At 41.3% G+C, this 24,238-nt stretch overlaps 1 protein-coding gene across 5 annotated transcripts in view; it reads right to left on the bottom strand.

The window, feature by feature from the left end:
* The window catches only part of garnl3 (GTPase activating Rap/RanGAP domain like 3), a 112,647-nt gene extending 88,763 nt beyond the window's left edge, over positions 1-23,884 (bottom strand). For 4 of the 5 annotated variants that reach the window (XM_041810434.1, XM_041810437.1, XM_041810435.1 and 1 more), the window contains exon 1: positions 23,413-23,882. In XM_041810434.1, the coding sequence (XP_041666368.1) occupies positions 23,413-23,510 (98 nt within the window). In that variant the 5' untranslated portion in view covers positions 23,511-23,882. Of the gene's footprint in view, positions 1-23,412 lie in introns of all 5 variants that reach the window. The other variant, XM_041810438.1, reaches the window with a different exon arrangement.
* Between the last annotated feature and the right edge of the window lie 354 nt (positions 23,885-24,238).

The following is a 24,238-nucleotide window of genomic DNA, read 5'->3' as shown; positions in this document are numbered from 1 at the left end:
TAACTAACTCATGAAGCTTATGTGTTCTCATGGCTAACTTATGGCTAACTTGTCCTCATGATGCTAACCTTTCCTCATGTTGCTAAGTTTACCTTATTATTCAAAGGAGTCCTCATAATGCTAACATGTCCTCATAATGGTAACATGATGTCATAATGCTAACATGTCCCTATAATGCTAACATGTCCTCATAATGTTTATTTCTCCTCATAATGCTAACATGTCCCCGTAATGCTTACGTGTCGTCATGATGCTAACGTGGCCTCATAGTGCTATTGTGTCCTCATAATTCTTATTTCTCCTCATAATGATAAAATATCCTTATAATAATAACTTGTCCTCATAATACTAACATGTCCCCATAATGCTAACATGTCCTTATGATGCTAACAAGTCCTTATGATGCTAACATGTCCTCATAATGCTAACATGTTCTCGATATGCTAACATGTCCCTATAATGCTAACATGTCTTCATAATGCTAACATGTCCTTATGATGCTAACATGTCTCCATAATGCTAACATGTCCCCATAATACTAACATATCCTTAAAATGCTAACATGTCCCCATAATGCTTATGTGTCCTCATAATGCTAAAGTGTCCTTAGAATGCTTACATGTCCTCATGATGCTAACGTGGACTCATAGTGCTATTGTGTCCTCATAATTCTTATTTCTCCTCATAATGATAACATATCCTTATAATAATAACTTGTCCTCATAATTCTAACATGCCCTTATAATGTTAACATGCTCTCATAATTCTAAAATGTCCTCATAATGCTAACATGTTCTCGATATGCTAACATGTCCCTATAATGCTAACATGTCTTCATAATGCTAACATGTCCTTATGATGCTAACATGTCTCCATAATGCTAACATGTCCCCATAATGCTAACATATCCTGATAATGCTAACATGTCCTCATAATGCTTTTTCTCCTCATAATGCTAACATGTCTTCATAATGCTTATGTGTCCTCATAATGCTAATGTGTCCTTAGAATGCTTACGTGTCCTCATGATGCTAACGTGGCCTCATAGTGCTATTGTGTCCTCATAATTCTTATTTCTCCTCATAATGATAACATATCCTTATAATAATAACTTGTCCTCATAATTCTAACATGCCCTCATAATGTTAACATGCTCTCATAATTCTAAAATGTCCTCATAATGCTAACATGTCCTTATAATGCTAACGTTTTCTATATAGTGCTTACGTGTCCTCATGGTGCTAACATGTCCTCGTAATGATAACATATCCTCATAATGCTAACATGTCTTCATAATGTTCACGTCCTCATAATGCTAACATGTCCTCATAATGCTAACATGTCCTTATGATGCTAACATGTCCTCATAATGCTAACATGTCCTCATAATGCTTATGTGTCCTCATAATGCCAACATGTCCTCATAATCCTAACCTGTAATTAAAATGCTTAAGTGTCCTTATGATGCTATTGTGGCCTTATAATGCTGTTGTGTCCTCATAACGCTTATTTCTCCTCATAATGCTAACATATGCTTATGAGTCTTTATGATGCTGAAGTCTCCTGATAAATCTAACAAGCTTGATGCTTACATTTTCTCCTGGTGCTAATGTGTTCTATCGATGCTTATATGTTCTGACGGAATAATGCAACCTTTGTTATTGACGTGTGCCACCTTTGAATTCTGTGAGCATCCTGTTTACTTTTGGATTGACTAAACCTTAAACAGCAGGCTGATATGTAAATATAGTCTGCATCATGTCATTGGAGAAAAACTAATTTCGCACCGTGAAAGTAACTTTCTCGCTCTGCATAACCACGCCCCTTGTTTTGAATCTTCTGAATGCTTCGTCATCATTAAGGAAGTGAAATTTTGATTTGTTTTTCTCTGGGACCAAGCAGTTTTGGACTATCCCAGGCCTTCCCTCTCCCAGATGAATACACCTTCAAAGACCAGGATATAAACGTAGGTGTAGGCATTATGGTGTGTGGGCCGGATCTTTGTGTCCATGCCAGTCAGGGTTGTGGTGCTCAAGTACACAAACTTGAGTGTGTGCGCTCACACTCCCACGTCAGCCTCCGAAGTCGGCGCTCACAGAGCTGCAGGATGCGGATCAGGAGCTCTTGACTCAATAGTGTACTAATCCCTGTGAGCTGGGCTGCCTTCTCTCTGGACAGCTGCCACTCCGGCCTTTTAGTCTCCCAGAGTAAGCCATGTCTGACCACGGCACCTTTCCCACGCCAGGATAAACAGGGCCTCTGTTATGGTGTGTGTAAGAGTGTGCAATGTGATTAACAGGGCAACTACTCATACAACAAGTCATTTCTATGAACACAGGAGATGAAAATGTTGCTGGAAATGTATGGAAATGAAAAACAACAGAAGTATTGGCTCACCGTGTAATGGAAAGTGTCCTAAAAGCATAAATACAGTGGGGTTATTATCAGTCACACATCTAGGTACAACATGCAAATCAATTGATGTCACTTCTTTATGAAGAGGCTTTTAGTCAGGATAATCTGTAACCTGGAGGAGGAAGTGGTGATGATAAACGGCCTTATTTGACTACCGTGCAACCATTGTGCTGCACCTGGAGTGAACAAACTAAGCAAAAGTTAAAAACTGCAGCACATTTAACATCACCTTTATTGTTTTATTGACTAAGAAAAAAGCGTATGCATGTTTACTTACCAAAAGACCATTGTTAGTTTAATACCATGATTTAAGTTGATGTGTGCAAACGTTATTTTGACAACTTCAGCGTAAACAAATCTTTGGCGTCCTATCTAGCTGTCAATGGGTGAGAGGTGGGGAAAACCCTGAACTGGTTGCAAGTCAATTGCAGGGCTGACATACAGAGAAACAACTAGGCATGCTCTCACTCACACCTGCAGCCAGTTAAGAATCACCAATTAACCTAACGAGCATGCCTTTAGTAGTGGGATGAAGCCGGAATACCTGGAGAGAACCAAAGCATGCACAGGGAGAACATGCAAACTCTGCACAGCCCCTTTTGTCAATGTTTTAAATTAATGTTAAATATTTCAGATTTTTAATTTTAATAAATTAGCAAAATTTCTACAATTCTGTTTTCACTTTGCCATGATGGAGCACTGAGTGTAGACTAATGAGAATAAAAATGATTTTTTTTTGACTGTAGCATCAGGCTGCAACAACAAAATTAACTTTATTTTTGGCTTGATGAACAAATTACATTGGCCCATCCAAAGTTGTAATTCTGGCACTGCAACAGGCAGCACACAATAAAAAAAAAAATCCATTTTCAATATCATTCAACCTTACACAGATGGTGTATTGTTAGTTACATGTCCATAACTGGGTATTTTTTGCAACTCTCAGGGACTAATATTAAAATAAATGCATTTGAGGATGTTTAATCAGAAAACAGTCACTGTTAAAGATTACACATCTCTCTCTTCTACACACGTAAAAAAAGTATGCACACATGAAAACACACATTTCAATGATTTGAATTCAGAGCTTGGCCTATGTGCTCTCGGAGCGTCCCAAATGGCAGCAGGTCACAGTGTGGCCTCTGTGAAATGTCACAGTGTCAGGCGGCAGGGATTGATGGCGCTGCTCTCATTAAACGTGATCAGGTGAATTAACCTTTCGTCTGGTACGACTGGAGCTGCTATGGGTGAAACTCTGCCCTCCACCCTTGGGCTGCAGGTGAACTATGTGTGCTTGTACATCAAAATAGTCTTCAGTCCTGGTGACTGCTGACTATTAGTCTATGCAAAGGGATGATGAGGGCTGTGGAAATGTTTAGAACTTGGAGAAAAACAACAAGCATTTTATCTGTTTATGAATGAAACCCAGAGCTGAAACTACTTGAGCCGAGCTCTTGTCATTCATGTCGGTGGTTCTTTATACAAGAACTCCTCCTAGTGGAAAAGCATGAATGACCAATGCCGCTGTGCCATCAGCACTGCTTCAAACCTGCTTAGACTGCTTTAAAATAACTCAAAATTCTAACGGTTTCCTTCTAATTAAAACCTCTAAACTTCACTATCAATAGTCAAAGAGTCTATGTTTGTTCATAATTGATGTATTTACAATCCTGTCTTGTCATTTTATGTTGACAGAGTTTCACAGGGAGAGTCTGCCCTCCAGTGGTTCCAACTTTTATCACACGTCACCGTCAAGGATGTGCTGTCAAACTCCAGAGAGTTTTAATACAACATATATAACGATATACATGAATTAGTTGATTAAGAAGAATTTGCAGCTGTGTTCATGGACCCTGTTGTGTATAAATATGGAAGCTCTCTATGGTAAACTGGTAAAATGCCACTTTACAGATCCTCTGAGTCAAAATTATAATAATGTGAGCCATGGATATGTGCTAAAAAGTCAGAATTTTGAGACAGATTCTTAGAGAAAACATCTGTACTGTAGCTGTATGTTACTTCTTCAGTTTGCTTTACAACCGATTTACAGAGTCCATAAAAAGTATTCACCCCCTTAGAGGTTTTACCCTTTCATTGATTTTTATTAATCAATCATGGTCAATATAATTTGGTTTGTTGACAAAAAGACACAATAAAGGCAAAAGATAAAATAAGTAATTTCATAATGATTCAACCCCTTTAAAATAACTCAGGATCACCTGAGTGCAGAGAATGTGTCTTAGGTGACTGTAGTATAAAGACACCTGCGTGTAGAAGGTCCTTCAGTCTTCCTGGCTACCATTACACCATGAAGATAAAAAATATTCCAAGCAATTCAGATAAAAGGTTTTTGAACACTAGAAATATCGCACATGTAAATCTGCCAAGATCAGACCATCCTCACAAACTGAGTGAGTGTGCAAGAAGGAGACTAGTGAGAGAGGCCACCAAGACACCTATGACTACTCTGAAGGAGCTCCAAGCTTCAGCACTGAGATGGGAGAGACTCTGCAGACAACAACTGTTGGCCGGGTTCTTCACCAGTCAGAGCTTTATGGGAGAGTGGCAAAGAGAAAGACACTGTTGAAGTAAACTTAGATTCAGTCTGGACTAGAGTTCATCAAAGGCATGTGGGAGAATCCAAGGTTAAGTGCAAGAACGTTCTTTGGTCTGATGAAAACAAAATGGAGCTTTTTTGCCATCAGACAAGACACCAAACCATCTGTGAAGCACAGGGGTGGCAGCACCATGCTGTGGGGATGCTGCTCAGCAGCAAAACCTGGAAGGCTTGCAAAAGTAAAGGATGAAATTAATGCAGCAAAATATAGGAAAATCCTGGAGGACAATCTTATTCATTCTGCAAGAGAACTACGACTTGGGAGAATATTTATCTTTCAGTATGACAATGAGCACAGAAATGGTTTACTGACAACAAGGTGAGTGTTCTGGAGAGGCTGAGTCAGTTATACAACTGTATTTAGGTTCTCTCAGGACAAATCCTTCTGAAATTGACATCTGAGGATGTGACAAAACACCCTGAACAACCACAGTATTGGTTCCCAACCAGGGGGGCACCAAAGATCTTAGGGGGAGCAAGAAGCTTTGGCTGCTCTGAGGCAGCTACAACAGCAGCTACAGCTAGATGTTCACGTATTGACAAAAACTATGATAAAGAAATTTTTAAGTAGTTTATACGAAGGTCTTTGGATAAGAAAAGCATGCATAGACCTGTTTTAGAGTTTTATCAGTGAATCAATAAAAACCTGTTGATTTTTGGTGGCAGTGTGTCACTTTTTCTTCTCTGTTGGACCGGTTGGGAAACACTTATCTATAACTGCATAGAGACATTCATGATTCCCAGACTCCCTGTGACGTCTTTAGACGTTCCCCCCCTGCTCAATCATGATGTGGAAATCTGTACTTGTGGCTTAAATATTTCAAGAGATCTGTTTTCACAGCAACTTCATCGAGTAAAAAAAAAACAAATTTCCCATCACCCCAGTGTTAATTTCGTCAACTAAAACAATGACTAAGACTAACAAAATTAGATCTGTGATGACTAAAACTGACAAAAAGTAAGTTTAGTTTTTGTCAAGATGATTAAAACTAGACTAAAATGGAATTCAGTTTTCATCAGACATTCAAAATCTGTGATATTTCTCTACTGTGGGTAAATCTGGTGAAAAACATTGTAGCTCTATTTATTCCGCCTCTCAGCTGTAGAAAGAAGGGACCCCAGGTTTGGCAGAGTGCACAGAACACACTACCATGATTTGGTACAAGATTTAGGCAAGAAAATAAATGCTTGGACTAAAAGTAAAGACTAAAATGTGAGGACTTTTTATGGACTAAAACTAAAAAGGGTAGAAATGACTAAAATGTAACTAAAACTAAAATGCATTTCATTTAAAGACTAAAACTAAGACTAAAATTTTAAAAAGCTGCCAAAAATAACGCTGCATGAACCCTAGTTTTATATGCTTGATATGTTTTGGCATGCTACTAAGCTTTTATAGGATTCACTTAACATAACCATGTTGGCACCGATAGTATCAGCAAAAAGTTTCACACCCCACAACAACAACAACATTACACCAACCTCAGCTCCTAATATAAATGAACACACATTGGAAAAATGTCAATGTAAAATTGTAAACTTATATTTTTCAATAGTAGATAGTAGAATTTCTTCAGGCCTTTCGATCACTGCTGGAATGTTTGCACCAACTTCTTGAACCTCTATTTTAAGCTTTGGCACTAAGAACTGGCTCAGAAGAAATAGCACAGAGTAAAAAAAAATCCAAAAACTCTTTCAGCGGTTTGGGAAACCCCCTTACACTGTTTTTAAAAGCATCTACATGTCAACAACTTAATTTAAGCTCCATCTTTAGAACTTCTGCTTAATATACCCCTTTGTAGAGGCTTCCTCATGCACCTTCAAACTATACTTGCACCCCTCTGACCCTCTTTCTCTCCACTGCTCTCTCTCTAACCATGAAGAGGTTTTTTGGCCGGCCTCCCTTCAAACCGCAGGATAAAACTGTACAACAGTAACCCTTCACAGGCTCCATTTCCTCCTCTGCCTCTCTTGGATCTCTCTCGGAGGGGTTATGATGGGGGCAGTGGGCTGGCGTGAAGCTGTACACACAGACTGTGTCCATGCCGGCTTCTTCTGATCTCTCATACTCCGGCACACACTCACTTTCACTTTGCGTCATCCTTCACATAAGCCGAGGCTTACAAAAAAAAAAGGAAGTTTATGCAAAAAAAGGAAGACACTCTTCACAATATGACTCTTATATGAAAGTGGTTTGTGGCTTGTGCTCGAGCTGGCCACATCTCAACCGATACCCTGCTGTAAGTACAACTCACTCCTTATTCCAGCCAGCTATAATGGGAAATGTTTTTCCAGCGTCTGAGCTTTCCCGGAGCGGTGCACAGTGCATTTTAATGTGTAGGTATGTGTCTTAAAGCCCTAAATGGAAGCAGATGTCCCTGTAGAAGAAGAAAAGTTTATACAGGGCTGTAATCAAGTCAGGGAATTTTTCTTTCTCATTTTTTTGCCTGTGTATTTTTTCTTCTGGTAATTTGAATCTATTTTTCTGTCTAAATGAGCGAAGCATTGTGCGCGAGGCTGGATTGTGTGTCAGCGATGCAGAGCTATGCAGACACATATGGGAGTGATTACAGTCCAGTGTTTATCAGACCTCACTGAGGGACCGACTGTACGGCCGAGCGGAGCAGAACCAGCCGAGCAGACTTTTTCAATTTCACAGCTACGGCCTTCTATGGAAATCAGGGAAGTGATAGAGTATTACAGCAACACTCTGACGTAATCATAATTCCTGGAAGAAAACGGTTTATAGAGGAGGAACTGTGATTCCTTCATGCTAATGTTTTGCTAATCTATTTTAGCATTTACATACACAATATTGCCAAAAGTATTCACTCACCCATCCAAACAATTGAAATCAGGTGTTCCAATCACTTCCATGGCCACAGGTGTATAAAATCAAGCACCTAAGCATGCAGACTGTTTCTGCAAACATTGTGAAAGAATGGCTCGCTCTCAGGAGCTCAGTGAATTCCAGCATGGTACTGTGATAGGATGCCACCTGTGCAACAAGTTCAGTGGTGAAATTTCCTCACTCCTAAATATTCCACAGTCAACTGTCAGTGGTATTATAACAAAGTGGAAGCAATTGGAAATGACAGCAACTCAGCCACAAAGTGGTAGGCCACGTAAAATGACGGAGCGGAGTCAGCAGATGCTGAGGCGCATAGTGCACAGAGGTCGCCAACTTTCTGCAGAGTCAATGGCTACAGACCTCCAAACTCCATGTGGCCTTCAGATTAGCTCAAGAACAGTGGTAGAGAGCTTCATGGAATGGGATTCTATGGCCAAGCAGCTGCAGCCAAGCCATACATCACCAAGTGCAATACACAGCGTTAAATGCAGTGGTGTAAAGCACGCCACCACTGGACTCTAGAGCAGTGGAGACGTGTTCTCTGGAGTGACAAATCTCGCTTCTCTATCTGGCAATCTGATGGATGGGTCTGGGTTTGGTGGTTGCCAGGAGAACGGTACTTGTCTGACTGCATTGTGGCAAGTGTAAAGTTTGGTGGAGGGGGGATTATGGTGTGGGCTTGTTTTTCAGGAGCTGGGCTTGGCTCCTTAGTTCCAGTGAAAGGAACTCTGAATGCTTCAGCATACCAAGAGATTTTGGACAATTCCACGCTCCAAACTTTGTGGGAACAGTTTGGGGATGGCCCCTTCCTGTTCCAACATGACTGTGCACCAGTGCACAAAGCAAGGTCCATAAAGACATGGATGAGAGAGTTTGGTGTAAATGAACTTGACTGACCTTCACAGAGTCTGGACCTCAACCCGACAGAACACCTTTGGGATAAATTAGAGCGGAGACTGAGAACCAGGCCTTCTCGTTCAACATCAGTGTGTGACCTCACAAATGCGCTTCTGGAAGAATGGTCAAAAATTCCCATAAACAAATTCCTAAACCTTGTGGAAAGCCTTCCCAGAAGAGTTGAAGCTGTTATAGCTGCAAAGAGTGAACCGACGTCATATTAAACCCTATGGATTAAAAATGGGATGTAATTTAAGTTCATATGCCAGTCAAGGCAGGTGAGCGAATACTTTTGGCAATATAGTTTATCCGCTGATGGGGACGTGACGTGTTGCCTCACAGCAAGAAGGTTCCTGTTCGCTTCCCAGTCGGGGCCTTCCTGTGTGGAGCATGCATGTTCCCCCGTGCATGCATGGGTTCTCCGGGTACTCCGGCTTCCTCCCACCACCAAAGACATGCTCGTTAGGTTAATTAGTGACTCTAAATTGGCCATAGGTGTGAGCATGAGGTTGTTGGTCTCTCTATGTCAGCCCTGTGATTGACTGGCGACCGGTCCATGGTGTACCCTGCCTCTCGCCCAATGACACCCCGCGACCCCTAACGGAATAAACGGTGTAGAAAATGGATGGATGGACAACTTGATACAACTGCTTATAGCATAATAAATCCCAAAACACCACATTGGAATAGACATCGTGATTTTGTCACAGCAGCATGTAAAAGTGCATCTAAAAAATTAGAATATCATGTAAAGTTATTTTTACAGTATTTAGGTACAAAAATGTATGTAACAAGAGGTTTTTATGCAGCCTCACCACACTGCTAAGGGTTAGCTTGTCACTGTGACTCAACTTATCTTCTGCCAACCAATTAGAATTACAAGAGAAGGTGTCCAGATGGTCCAGAACTTTCTGGTTAACATTTCCACCATCCAAACATGTCACAACTGTTTCCAAACATAAAAATGATCTATTATTAATAATACGACTGTTGGCATATGAACTCCACTGTGGTCAGTATAAAGCCCTGTTTTGAAAGGAGGAAGAAAATGAGGCAAAAAGAGCCTGTCTTTGCCTCAGCTGAATCCATTTTTATGTTTTTACAAGCTAACAGCTTGGGGCTTTCTTAGCCGCTACTAGCATAACAAATCCCTGTTGCTGATCCAACTGCTGGCAGACGAGCTGCCTGGTGGGCAACATAGAGCCATTTCCTGATAAGAGAGAAAACTGGACAAATAAAAACATGCCTTTGCAGCTAAATTTATGTATCAAAAAGCCTATTTTGTTTCTGACAATAAGACACACAATGCTAAATCAAAGGGATGTGCTCATTCCAGCTCCATAACAGCGTACACGTGCTGTAGAGAGGCTGCTCTGTCTGACAGAAAGACGTCTGTGATTACTTCAGTCCTATTTAAAACCCTCTTAACACCTTAATGTGAGTGTGAAATGATGGAGAAGCTCTGATTTGCTGATTTTTATTAATGTAGTGAACATAAATACGTTCTAGACTAGTAAAACAAACTGATATTATAAATACATACTGATGGAGTCATAACGGAGAAGGCATGAGTTAACATGATGCTAATGGTGTAGCAACAGCTAAATACAGCACAGTGCCCCTTGAATGTTTTATTCTTTTATTAATTTTATAAACCAATCATAGTCAATGTAATCTTTAACCCTTTTAAAACCTACCATTGTGCAAGTCTGCCAGGACATATTCTTACATTTTTACATACTGTAGTGCCATTTTTGGGAGTATGTTTATTTGCTTTCCATCAATACAACCCTTATATCCCAAGTTTTAATAACAGGTATTGACTTATGGCCTAACTAATACAATAAATTGCTTAAAAGTGCAATAAACCTTAAAAAAAAATGAAAAGTGTTTTTGTTTTTTTCACATATATTTCGAAATACAGAAATGGCAAAGCTGTATCCCTCAAATTTGTAAATGTAAAAAAGTTGCACAATATCCTTTGGAAACACAGGAAATTTATTTGGAGTCTGTACATAACTTGCTTTTTGAGATATAGTCAATTTTGTAACCTGTAAAGAAAAACAAGCCAGATGAGTTGTTGGACTCTTCATCCACTGCTGTAATTAGATTGAAAGCTTCGCGCCAGCTCTTAAACTGTTTGGCACGACCTGGGTTTTGTGAATCCATAACTAACCATGTGGAAGTGTGTCAAAGGTGTGTGTGATGGATGTCTGGTGTGTGGGTTTTGTGTCTGAGTGTTTTGGGGAAATGAGAGCGAGGGCGAGTATGTGTGCAGGCTAAGTTCTTCAATGTATGCCGTGGAAAAATACAACTCCTGGGAAAATACGCTATTTCCTGTTGTTGGGGTGGGGAGCCTATGAGGTAGGGACACTTAAGAATCATGTGACAGGTCATGTGATGACGTTTATTTCAACGTAGGAAGTGCTACAAATACCTGTGGTCTCATTTATAAAGATTTTTATGTGCACTTTATTGTGTATTTTTACAAACCCATCACTGCAACAAAAAAGCGCTCTGAAACATGGTGAATGTGTAAAATGTTAGTGTAATTTCCCAGGTTTTATATGGAAAAAGAATGATCGATCTATCTCATCTGGTTTCAAATCTAACGCCAATCAAAAATGGATATGCTTATCGTGGCGCTGGAGCTGAAAACTCAGATTCAATCTGGACTAGAGTTCACCATAAGGCATGGAAGACTCCATGGTCAAGTGGGAGAAAGTTCTCTGGTCTGGCAGCATCATGCTGTGGGAATGCTTCTCAGCAGCTGGCAGCTACTGAATACTGACTTGAAGGTGGTGGATATTTATGCAGTCACTTATTTTGCATTATATAATTTTGTTTAGTTGGCATAACTTTGTACACCATGATTGGTTTATAAAATCAATGAAAGGGGGGTGAATGCTTTTCATAGGAGCTGTATAGAAGTTTTAGAATATCTTCTGATGTGAAATTTTAGTTCTCTACATTTTCTGCTCTCTAGTTTATATTCTACCGACACAACCATCAGAGGAAAAATCTGTGTTTTTGTGTCCAAACTGCATGTCAGAGCTCAGTAATGTTCACAGTATGCAAAGCAGGGGAGTGCCTTGAGTCAGCAGAAAAGTCTTCACTCTGTCAGTTTAGCTCCCCGCTGTGGGCTTGATGACAGACTGTAACACAGAGGGAGACCCCAGCAGCCCGGCCTATTACATCCACTTTCACTCCGTACAGCTCTGTCCTTACGTGCTGTCTGTGAGCTAGAATCATGTCTGGCATTTGAAACACATGTTCCTCATTCACATGCTACTTTGAAGCCTACTGTAAAAGCTTCACAAGGAAACCGCAGGAGGATGAACCCTAATACATATATTCCCTTCCCTTTTCCCCTCTTTAAAAAGGCGCATATGCACAATCATTCTTCACTCTGCCCTTGACTGAAGCATCTGAGCTGCATCTGGCTCTGCTCTTGCACCAACCTGACAAGCTACGGCAAAACCCCTGGCAACAGTTAATCACTAAACAATGCAGGTTTGGCAGCAGGAGAGGTTAATGAAGCCACTGTTAGCATTTAAAAGCAAAACGCACTCGAATGACCTCTGAGGAGAGAAAGGAGGATAAGGGGGCGAATGAGTGAAAGAGTCTGTGTGAGTTTGGGTTGCCGCAGCCAGTCAAGGATCTATTTTTTGCTCTCTTAATGTGGCTGCAGTCCCGAGCTTAAGTTATTGCTGATTTATGTGAAGCTTTGTGTTCAGAGGGAGGACGGTAAAAGCAAGGAGGGGCTGGATTGATTAATGAACGTTAGCATGCATTTCACAGCCAACTAGGGCAGCGATCAGTCAAACCTAATCTGTCCCTCCTACCCTGTGAACAAGCTCCTTATCTGGTTGGATTTGTTATGTCTGCTTTACACACTTAAACCATTATAACACATTGTAATCACAGTATTCCCTGTGTTAGCTTGATGCTAAATGTGCTTCCCTTCCCTCATGGTCCAGTAATGTACTCAAAGAGCTCGCTGCCAGCGAATGCCTTTCCTTAAATGAACTACAAATGTTCTGTTATGGATTGACAAGCGAGCGCTAACAGGTTCCAGACAATGAGGTTAAGTTTCCACCACAGCAGAATTTGCTGATGTCGAGTTCATAGACAGCTCTTTGGCTTTTTCGGATGTTTGATCAAATCTTTCCTCGCTGGTCAGTGTTTGCATGTTTGCTGACTCATTGTATGTTTTACTCTTGAGAATCGTTAGCATAATTTCCCTTCGCCTCTTTGGCACCGTCTGTTAGACTTATGTTTGTTCTGCCAGTTTGTGTTCAGAGCTGAGCCAGGGGTTTCTTGGCTCCTCCAAGTGTCACCATGTAGCCTAATCTCATCACACACAAGGAGCCGGAGCTGACTGGAAGGGGTTCAAGGCGAGCCAGAGCCTGAAGTCAGTGACAGACGGCGACTGATAGCCTCAAAGAGACACGAGACAACTGTGGAAGTGAAAGGAAAGAATGCACTAAATAGGTGAGGATTTGCTATTCCTGGAGGAATTCCAGATGTTCAATTCTGTCAAGACTAAAGAGCAAAGGACTTGCCCAAAGCTGTGGGCTAGCTTATACTGGCATTATAAATGCATAGTTCTTTAGTGCAATTATTTAGCATTCAATGAAACTGTCAAACTCACAAAAAATTAGCTGAAAAGGAAGCCAGAGAGACATCTTTTATCCCTGCAGTCTTTTTTGGCAAAACCAGAGAGCCTATATTACCCAGAATGCAACCTGAGCACTGACAGTTCAGACGGACTTCTAGTAGTGTTATGCTAGAAATTGCTCATAGCTTTATGGGACTAGTGGGCTGCATGGCGGTGCAGGGGTTTTGCATGTTCTTCCTGTGCATGCATGGGTTCTCCGGGTACTCCGGCTTCCTCCCACCACCAAAGACATGCTCGTTAGGTTAATTAGTGACTCTAAATTGGCCGTAAGTGTGAATATGAGAGTGCCTGGCTGTCTGTCTCTATATGTCAGCCCTCCTGATTGACTGGTGACCAGTGCAGGGTGTACCCCGCCTCTCGCCCAATGCCAGTCGGGATAGGATCCAGCCCCCCTGCAACCCCCAACGGGATAAGGGCTATACAAAATGGATGGATTTATGTGGCTTGCCTGAAATAGAGATGTGGAGTTCTACACTAGGGGTGAACCCCGGTGAATACTGATTATTAATAGTTCACGTGACCGATAACCAATACTTGGAATGGATATGCGTTTATCATGACAAAGTAAAACTGCACGACCAAACTAGAAAAGCACTCGGAGAACACAGACCTCCACCATTAGCCCTATCTCCCAATAGTGAAGAATCCTTTAAAAACATTCCTGGATCCGTCCCCGTGTGCCCCCCACCACGGCATTCGCTCCCTGGTGGGGTGGAAACACGGTGAGGCAAAACATTGGCCTCACTACGGGTGCCAACAGATGCACCCATGGTCTCACCGGATGACTGAAAGTCATGGCAGAGGGTGAATATTCCTCTATTCCTCCCAGCATTGTGAGTATTCTCACTACAATTTGCTGTCTTTTCTCTGTTACGCTCTGACTTGTCTCCTCGACCAGACGTACGTCTTTCAAACTCTGTAAAGTCCAGAACTTTGAACAGAAACACCCATAAACTGCTGATGGGATTTAAGTTACTCATGTCCGCCATCTCCTGGTGTCAAGTGATGACAGCGCAGACCTCTGCCATTAGCCCTATCTACCAATAGTACAGAATCCTTTTAAAAAATTCCTGGATCCAGACAGTGATCTGGATCACTCCCATAATCTAATCAGTTCTTCCTTATGCCATTTCTGACATTTCCTGAAAATTTCATCAAAATCCATCCATACATTTTTTGAATTATATTGCTAACAAACTAACAAACAAACTAACCAACGAACAAACCCATCCGATCACATAACTTCCTTGGCGGAGGTAAAAATTCAGAAAAATAAACCACTGTAGTCCAAGGTGCATGAGAAATGGTACGAATTAGCATTGTAGCGCCAGGAAAATAGGAAGTAATACCGCTGTGTCTACAAGGAAAGCCAGAGGCAGGGAGAGAAGCAGCAAAAATACCCAGAGCAGAGAAGACATCAGTGACAACAGAATGACACTGATTGAGGCAGAAGTATAATAAAGGAGGAGCTGGGGTGGAGGAAGGTTGCAAGAGCAGCTAGCAGAGCATAGCCAGGCTAGAGCAAATCAGCTGATGAAGGCTTGGGTGAAATCAGCTGAATTATGTGAATTATGTGAATTATGTGACAGTGCTTGACTCCATGGCCTAACTGAACTAACAGTACATGCTCAATTTTTATCTAGGGGCGGCTAACGTAGCACAGAGCCAGTAACGAAATGTCCAGAGGTAAAGTTTTTATCATGTTTTCACTTTCTGACATACAACCAGTTAGCTGCTTGCTAACTAAACTCCATAATGACTAGCTGAAGAGAATATATCTTCATCTAACCCAGTGGTGTAGTAGTAGTGAGGAGTGGAGTCTGAGACTGAACTACAGATACATAAATCAGCTGAGTTCCTCTTAGACACAGAAATATGCAGACACAAACCCTTGCACACAACTGTTTATTTTTTAAATCTCACAATCACCTGCCATTATCAAGCATCTTTGAAGGAGATCAAATGAACAAATAACCCCTTTATTCCATTCAACTTTTGTGCTACGAGCAGCTGCCTGCCTGCTGTCAGTGACAAGATCTGCCAACTGGCTCCTCGCTGACTTTGTTAGATAAGGCTTAGTCACCATGAGGCCGTGTCCAAAACACAGTCAGACACAATCATTAGATGTGATGTGTTTATCCATAAGCAGATCACACAGTTTAAGACAGCTTTACATTAAATACACTATGTTGGTTGAGTTTAAAATGACCTGGTGCTGCGATTTGTGTATGCCTCTATAGTGGACAATGATACTAAGTCTGAAAGTTAAACAACAGTTTCTGTACTTTGTATCAAAACTGGATCTAACTGGATTTATTCACAGTATCACAAACACATAGAAAAGAATATAATGGATTGCAGGGCTGCACAGGAAATTGCAAAGTTTTGTTGTTGCAATCAGAGCTTCAAATATAAACACAGACTGCACAATATTAACAGCATGATATCAGTATTGTCAGATTTTAGCATAAAAAGTTAAATATCAGTTTCAGCAAAGATGAACATTCATGCTAATATATTAGCTGTGAATATCAGTAGCATATATCATATATCAGCCCTACATGTTAGTAAAACATACAAGAGCACCATCAAGTATAGGTGATTGCCTTTGGCACTACACACTCACAGAGGCTCATTGTGAGCCCTAAACATCTTGAATAAAACCCCAAATATAAAACAACCAGGCAGTCTACTTCACCGCTCCTCTCCCCCCTGTCTTGTGAGATTGTTTACGCACATAAAACCCTCCCCTCCCTTGTGGTGTCTGATACAGGCTCTACAGATAAACATAGTAGAGCCCGACTGATTGATCGGCGGGCTGATTAATCGGGCCAATTATAGTGTATCACAGATTAATCAACATCGGCCAATATGTAGACGATATGTTAACCCTTAGAGCTCACGCGGTACGGATCTGCTGTGCCTTCTAATCATGTCTTTCAAGCATTTGTAGCTCTTACAGAACATTTTCTAGTGAGCCCGGAACTTGGCTGACTTTCCGGTGTCTCTTAAGACAGTGTTGTCCTACACAAAAATATGTGACACAGTTTATCAAAACACTGATAACTTTTGAACCATAAGTCATAGAAACTTACTCTTTTTTCCCCTGAAAGCTGAACATTTTGCCGTTCGTTTGCTACTATCAATGTCTCCATAGCTTTAAAGGACGCCGTTGTAATGAGGCCGGAACTTTGGTGACTTTTCGGGGTCTTTGGAGATTAAACCCACAGCGTTACATCCGATAATAAGCGTCTTTTTATCCATTTTTAATCAATTTTCGATCATGTACTTTAACTTTCTTCAGTCTGCAGCCATATTTGTTTGACATGCAAAGCATTGTGGGAGTTGTAGTCAACCAGTTGGGTCTCTACTGCTTAGAGGAATAGAGACAGGAGTCAAGAATAAACAATGAAAAATGCAACTGTTAATTCCCATGTCCAACATTATCTAACATAAGACTATTATACAGTGTTTTAACATCGTCTAAGTTGCATCTTTGTGAAATAAACAAAGATAATATAAATATAAGAATTTGTGTTCATGTACAGTATATATCCTGTGTATATCAATGTTCTTATTATATTGCCCGATATATCGGATATTGGCGTTTTTTTAGCCCCCAATATCGGTATTGGCATCGGCCCCAAAAATCCCATAGCGGTCGGGCTCTAAAACAGAGAAAGAAAAGTCTGCAGCCCCCTGCCCCCTTTGATAACCTGACTGTAGTCCACCGTCTCACGTTAGACTTAAAATGGAAATATAAGCTGTCTTAACTTGATGTGGTTCAAGCAGGAAAGCTTCTCTCTTTCAACTTACATTCCCTCTTTCTCTCTCGCTATGAGGCTGCTCATACGAAGAGAGCATCCACTACAACTTTGTCCTAAGCCCTCCATTTATAAAAGTAAAGGTTGCAATGAATCAAAAACAATGTAAATTCATCAATATGGCATCACATGCCACAGATTTATTCTCATTAAATTCTCACAGAGTATTGCAAAATTACAAGTAAAGTACTTGCCACAGTATTAGCCCCTATGTAAAGTATGAAGGGATGATTATAGAGAATTAAATATTTAAGTCCACATTTGTGTAAATGAGCTCAAGACAAAATCTGAAATGGGCCAAAAGACTTGATCATAATCATGAAATCTGCAAAAAAATTACATTTGGTTCTGAAAATGTTAACTCACACATTAAAAAGGGAATTTTTAATGCTTTTTCTTAATTCATAATTCCTTGATTTGGTTCTTGTACTTGTATTTGAGTATTTTTGCACAAATACGATCACTGTTATGAAGCCTGGTGTCAGACTGCAACGCCGTCTGTCATCAGGAGAAAAAGAGGGCAGATTGAGTGGAGATAAATCTACCTCATGACTTAAATCCACAAGCACACATGTGGAAACACTCCAGCCATTGTGTGTGTGTTTGAGCACGTTACACATGTGACGACAGCAGGTTAACAGCACACAGTCTCTGTCCCCGGCCGTCCCTGTGTATGCTCTGTTTGTATCTCTGCAGTACAATAAATTATACAGAGACTCCTCAGCAGCAGCTCTTTACTCGAGTGTCTTTCATATCTCCCCGGTAAAGCGCAGTCTATTTCCCCCACGCAGGAGCACTCTGATTGATTGTCTGTTAAACTGCGAGTGTCTGAGAGAGCGAGTCTGCCAGGAAGCCCTTACAGCAGGGCGACTCCGGGTCCAACATTATCCCACACAGGATAAATCAGGCTCATTAGAGGGGACGTGTAATTTGAAAGTAAGTGTTTGGCAACGATCCGTCCAAAAAGTCGCCCCCGCACACCCGGAGCGTGCCTCTGTTTGGAGAGAAGAGACCCTGATGGAGACATCTCAAACAAACACACATGCTGAGACGGAGTTATCAGCAATAAGAGCAATAAAGCAAGATTCATGAGGAAATCTGCACTCCTGCACACCTCCGCAGATTGTCTGAAATAGCAGGAAATTAGATTGAAAGTGGGAGTGAAGGGGGAGGGGGTGGGTGATGTGACCAGAACAATAGTGAAACATGCACTCAAGAGAATGGAAGTTAGAGCTGCTAAGGACTGGCTGGTTAATTGATTAGTGGCCAACAGATAATGAATGTTTGCTTTGGAGCTTTCTATGATAAAAATGCAAACGATTTGGTGGTTTAAAGCTCTCAAATTTAAGATTTTTTCTTTTAAATCTTCAAGTTGAAACAACAAAACCAACATCTTTGCCATAATTCAGGAGCGTAGCCGAGGAACAAGTCCTTCAAATATGCTACTTGGCAACTCGCTGTCAAAACTGGCAACATTTCTGGAGACATTGCCAATATTTTTTGGCAATTAGTAGTGTGTGCAGGGGTTTTCCTGCAATTTTTGTCAATTAAAATAAGAAATAAGGGCACCAGTTGGCCCAGGGTATAAGTCGAGCCCCATGTGCAAAGGCTATAGTCCTCCACTCTATCCACTGTCCAGTCTATATAAAGGCAAAAGCCCAAAAAATAAATCTCAGGAGAGAAAAAATAAACAGCCCCATATTGAATACTTAGGACTTCTAGTATCGATATCATTTGGTTTCTTTAGAATCTAACCTTGCAAAGCTGATGAATTAGCCAGATTCCACACTTTAAAAAATAGCAATTTAAATATATATTACATATAGTTGCATGTATTTTCTCAAAAATAGTCAGATTTACTTTTCATTAGCGTATTTACTACCAGCAGCTGCCAGAATTGGAAGAAAGAGCAGGCTGAAAAAAAAACAAAGATAAGTGACTTTTCATAATCTTATTTGAAGTAAAATGTCGACTTTCAAAACGTTTTTTCCACAAAAAAAGTATAGATTCAGTCACTGTTTAGGTGTTTAGCACCATATAAAAATTATTGATTCAGTAATGGTATCAGATAAAACCCAAATGATACCCAACCCTAGGCATAAACTTACCAAAAGCATGACATGTTTAATGTTTGCAAACCTTAGCAATTATTCTGGCAGTTTAATTTATTTCAGGCCATTGTTGTCATGGTTGTTCTTTTATGCAATTCTCTGGGTTTATTTTTGTCTTGCAGAGGTGTCTCTCTCAGTTGGTGAGGGCAGTAGCACTGGGTCATGGCTGCAGCTCGTTAGGCATCCTTGGCAATCCTTGGCAATCAAGATCTCCTTTTCCTCGCCCCGCATTCAACATTGGACACCAGAGTATACTACAGCTTCCATTGTGGTAACTAGGGCTAAACTATTCGCAAAAATAATCTAATTGCGATTTCTCCCCAAATATTTAACACGTGATTATTCTTGGGTTAATGTTATGTATTTTTTGACAAATTCAAGCAATAAATAATTCCATAAATAAGAACATGTATATTGAAAACAATGAAATTATTTCAAATGCAATTAATTCATAGTAGCATGAATCTGAATATGGGGGTGCAACAAGCTTTAAGCTATAAAGGAGGTGGCTGGGGTGGAGGAGGTGAGGCTGGCTACCAGCTGATTGAAGCTGGGGTGTGACTTTCGTTCTCACAAGGTTTCACCAGTGTTAGACAGAATGAGCTTACTATTTTTGCTCTAGTGCAAATGTGATGTCATTTGCTTTGTTTAAGGGCATTATCATTTTTAAGTCACTCATTTTTATTAGGAAAAACACACATAAAACACAAAAAGGAGGATTTTTGTAAACCATTGTAAAAAAAATTGACACTTGAATGTTTGCATAATGTGCATAAAATCTCGGCCGCTGCAAAAAAATGACTTATTAAACTGTCACAAATTTCAGGTTCAAGAAATATTGCACCTTCTCAATTTGAAAATTGCAGCAGGCCATATTACGATTTAATCTAATTTGCGATTAATTACCCAGCCCTAGTGGTAACCCAGCTCCTCTCCAACCTCTAAATCTAGTGATTTTTCAGGGAGCTTTTCACCTTCTCTTACACCTCTTTGTCCTCCTCTTCTGCACTGCCTCCATCTCTCTGCTTCTGTCAACCTCCAGCCAGTACACTCACCATCGTTTGCACTATTGTTAGAGTGAAATAAACTCCTTTAACCTGACTACCAAGTCTCAGGTTCTGCTTGTTTGTTTTTCCTCCCTTTACAGGTGGAAAAGCAGCTGATAAAGAATCATAAGTTCAGAGTAAAATGTCATTAATTAAAGGTTTTTTATATTGAGAAATAAAGTTATATAATTAGTAGGAGACACTATGTGGAATGACAAAACAGTTCTGAAAATCACTAATTGTCTCGGTTACTTTCAGTGACCGAAATTCCTTTCACTTCCTGTCAAAAACTCCCTCTGATTTTGAAACACCTGAAACACCGTGGCTGTTGAGCATCATCAGGACCAATGCAGGACAATCCCAACTGTACAAGTCAACTCTAGTATAGAGATATCTGAGAGATAATTATGGAAGCCTTTCCTAAACCCTGAGTATGGACCCTCAATTAGATGGATGCAAAATGCAATCTCGTGCAATGGATTGGTGGAACAGTCTGTCTTGCATGTCAGGTAAAGTAAAATCAAACCAAGTTGTAAATACTAGTGTGACGACAGCCCTAACAAGGGTACAGGCACTGTGGGTGTGCTATGGGTGTCAGTGTTGTACATGGCTGTAAAGCTGCCATCAGTCCACAGGCTGGGATGTAGAGAAAAACTTCTAGAGAGAAGACAAGATCATCTGTCTGTAGCAGACACTAGAAGGACTTAATACCCAACACTGGGTCATTTCTTGTTCTTTGGTTAGGGAAGGGAAACTCCTGCACAATTTAAGAATTCTGGTACTTAAATGTTGCTCAGTATTGGTGCAGTTTAGATAGTTTTTTAAGCTTTGCTACTTTTCAGTTCTATCTGTGATAAAAAACAACAGAAACTCTAAAAACATGCTGAAACTAGAAAAGCACTTGGATAGTGCAGACCTCTGCCAATAGCCCTATCTCCCAATAGTAAAGAATCCTTTAAAAAATCTTCAGTATGATCCAAACTTTGTGATGAGAGTTAGTTCAGTCATGTAATTTGCATATTCTGACATCACCAGGCGGCCTCCACCACCATTGGCTGTACGTTTTCTCCCATGGCTTCTACCACGTCTCTACCTCCGCAGTGTTTGTCATTCCTGATCTCTGTCAGTATTCCCAGTGTTTTGAACCCCTCCGCAGGATACCCCCACCACGTCCCCATGTTCCCCCCACCACGGCATTCGCCAATTACTCCCTCCCTGGTGGGGTGAGGTAAAGCATTGGCGTCGTGACGTGTGGACTGTGACGGCGGATGCATTGCCTGCTGGTGCCAACAGACGCACTGATAGTCTCACCCATGGTCTCACCGGACAACTGAAAGTCATGGCAGAGGGTGAATATTCCTCTATTCCTCCCAGCATTGCGAGTATTCTCACTACAATTTGCTGTCTTTTTCTCTGTTACGCTCTGACTTGTCTCCTCGACCAGACGTACGTCTTTCAAACTCTGTAAATCCAGAACTTTGAACAGAAACACCCATAAACTGCTGCTGGGATTGAAGTTACTCATGTCCGCCATCTCCTGGTGTCAAGTGGTGACAGCGCAGACCTCTGCCATTAGCCCTGTCTACCAATAATAAAGAATCCTTTAAAAAATTCCTGAATCCAGACGGCGATTCGGATCAGTCCCAAAATCGAATCAGTTCTTCCCTAAGCCATTTCTGACATTTCCTGAAAATTTCATCAAAATCCGTCCATAGGTTTTTGAGTTATGTTGCTAGCAAACAAACAAACTAACTAACCAACTAACAAACCCTGCAAATCACATAACCTCCTTGGCAGAAGTAATAAAGTATTGCGCAACCTTCTCTATGAGCACACAAATGCTACGCATGACATCAAGTAAGAATGGTGTGTTTACTGGCCAAACAAAAAACAACAAAAGCAGTGTTTTGTTGAAGCTGCAATAAAACACGCCATGCAAACAGAATGCATACATTTTAACTGACCTTTGCTCCAATATACTTTCATTTCTAGCCAAATAACCCCCACCTATTGGGTATGCAAAGAGGAAGGAGCTGGTTTTGACATCAGTAAAAGTGAAAGCATTCCAGTAAAGCAGCTATTAACTGGCCTGTAACAACAATACCTTTGATGGATGCACAACACAGGGAGCTTTCTCACTGCTCTGACAGTGTCATCCTGATGGAGCTGCCCCACAGGAGGCCACACATCTCAGAAACCTCCCCTAAAACCAGTACCACCCCACTGTGAAGTCCAATCACCTGCACAATATGTGGTCCACCTTCCAGCTCAGACCCCCCTGCCTTCAGGTGTCTGCATCCTCAGGACGTGTGTGACTCACAGAGTCCAGCTGCGCCTCAGTGGTATAAGTCTATAGCTGGTGATTCCTCAAATCATCTCCTGTAGTGGGTCTATTTTTAGGTTGAACTAAAACCTGCATGTTTCCAGCTCTCTATGGCGCATGATTGGGCAGCCTGGGGACACTGGCGTTGCTGGGCTGCCCAATCAACAGCTGATTTTGGCAATTAAATGACGTCTAGCGGCGTCCTGCCACTAAGCAGCTTTGTCAACATCTTAGAGTCAGGTGCAGACGGAATGTATCCGTGCGTAACACCTCGCCAAACGATCCAAGGAGGATGCAAAACGCACGGTTTCAGGTTCAAATATGCCAAGATAATCAAAAGACATCAGGAGGATGTTTTGGACTAGAATGCCTAAAAAAAATCTGATGGGAAATGTGACTAAATTAGCCTTGGAAGGCTGTATATTTGGGGCTTTCCTTCGCGCAGTGCGCACACACGATATCATGGCTAAACCCACAAGGTGAATGGCACACTCACAAACTCGTTGTGTGTGTCCACTTCACTGAAGGAGGTTGCGGTGTCTCTGTGGTAGTCTAGCCCTTTTGATCGCCCTCTTGCACCAGACAAAAACACCCTCAACCACAGAAAACATAAAATGAAGACACAGAAAACAAGAAAGTGAACCCACCTGGTAATTTCGAAGCTGCAGCCTTTCCGAAGGAGCAAAGCTCTCTTCCGCATGATGCCTTTGTCTCTGCCGAGGTACACATTTTTATCCGTATTCATGGGTGCTGGGCGAGCAGGTAGACTCAGGGGGAACAGTGGCGCTTTCTTCCAAAGGAAACAAAAAGTCCTCAAAATCGAGCACTGGACCGTGAAAGGCGGGAGGAGAAAGCCTGAGCGAAAAAAGAAGGAAAGGAGCAAAAATCCCTTTACGCTCGGTCCACCTCAAGGAAAAGTGATCCTGCAGACTTTTTTCTCCCCCCGCAGGCTAGACAAAAGACGGTGTGTTGAAGCTTTCAGAGGTGCATGTTGTCGGGGTTGGAGGTGTCTCCATGCGGGCTAATGTGAGGGCAGGCTGCTGCAGTTGTCAACCTGAGCAGGACTGGGTAGAGGGGGGGAGACTCTCCGCGGCTCCACAGATCCTCAACTGTGGTGGAGTCCACACACAGCGCTGGTTCAGCTACAGCCCTGCATGGAGAGGTAGTGACTTCATTAAACAGGGAGAGAGAGAGAGAGAGAGAGAGAGAGAGTTTACGGTAAGTGGCGGTGTGTTCACTTTGAATTAAGTAACTGCCTGAGAGAGGAACACAGAGCCAAAATGAGAGTTAAATCCTAAGGTAGAATAGTGATTTTGTGCCATTAAAGCTCCTATGAGGGATTTCTCAGTGTTATGGAACAGCCTGAAATTAATACTAATGTCTCATTATAATGCAAAGGCACCAGATTTCCCCATAAAGACTGAATGTGTGTAGAAAAGTCTTAGCTGAAGACACAATATGTGTAACTTTTGC

Source organism: Cheilinus undulatus, linkage group 17 (genome assembly GCF_018320785.1).
Source record: "Cheilinus undulatus linkage group 17, ASM1832078v1, whole genome shotgun sequence".
Lineage (NCBI taxonomy): Eukaryota > Metazoa > Chordata > Actinopteri > Labriformes > Labridae > Cheilinus > Cheilinus undulatus.
The sequence above is the reverse complement of the archived record's forward strand: the minus strand, read 5'-3'. Positions and strand labels throughout refer to the sequence as shown.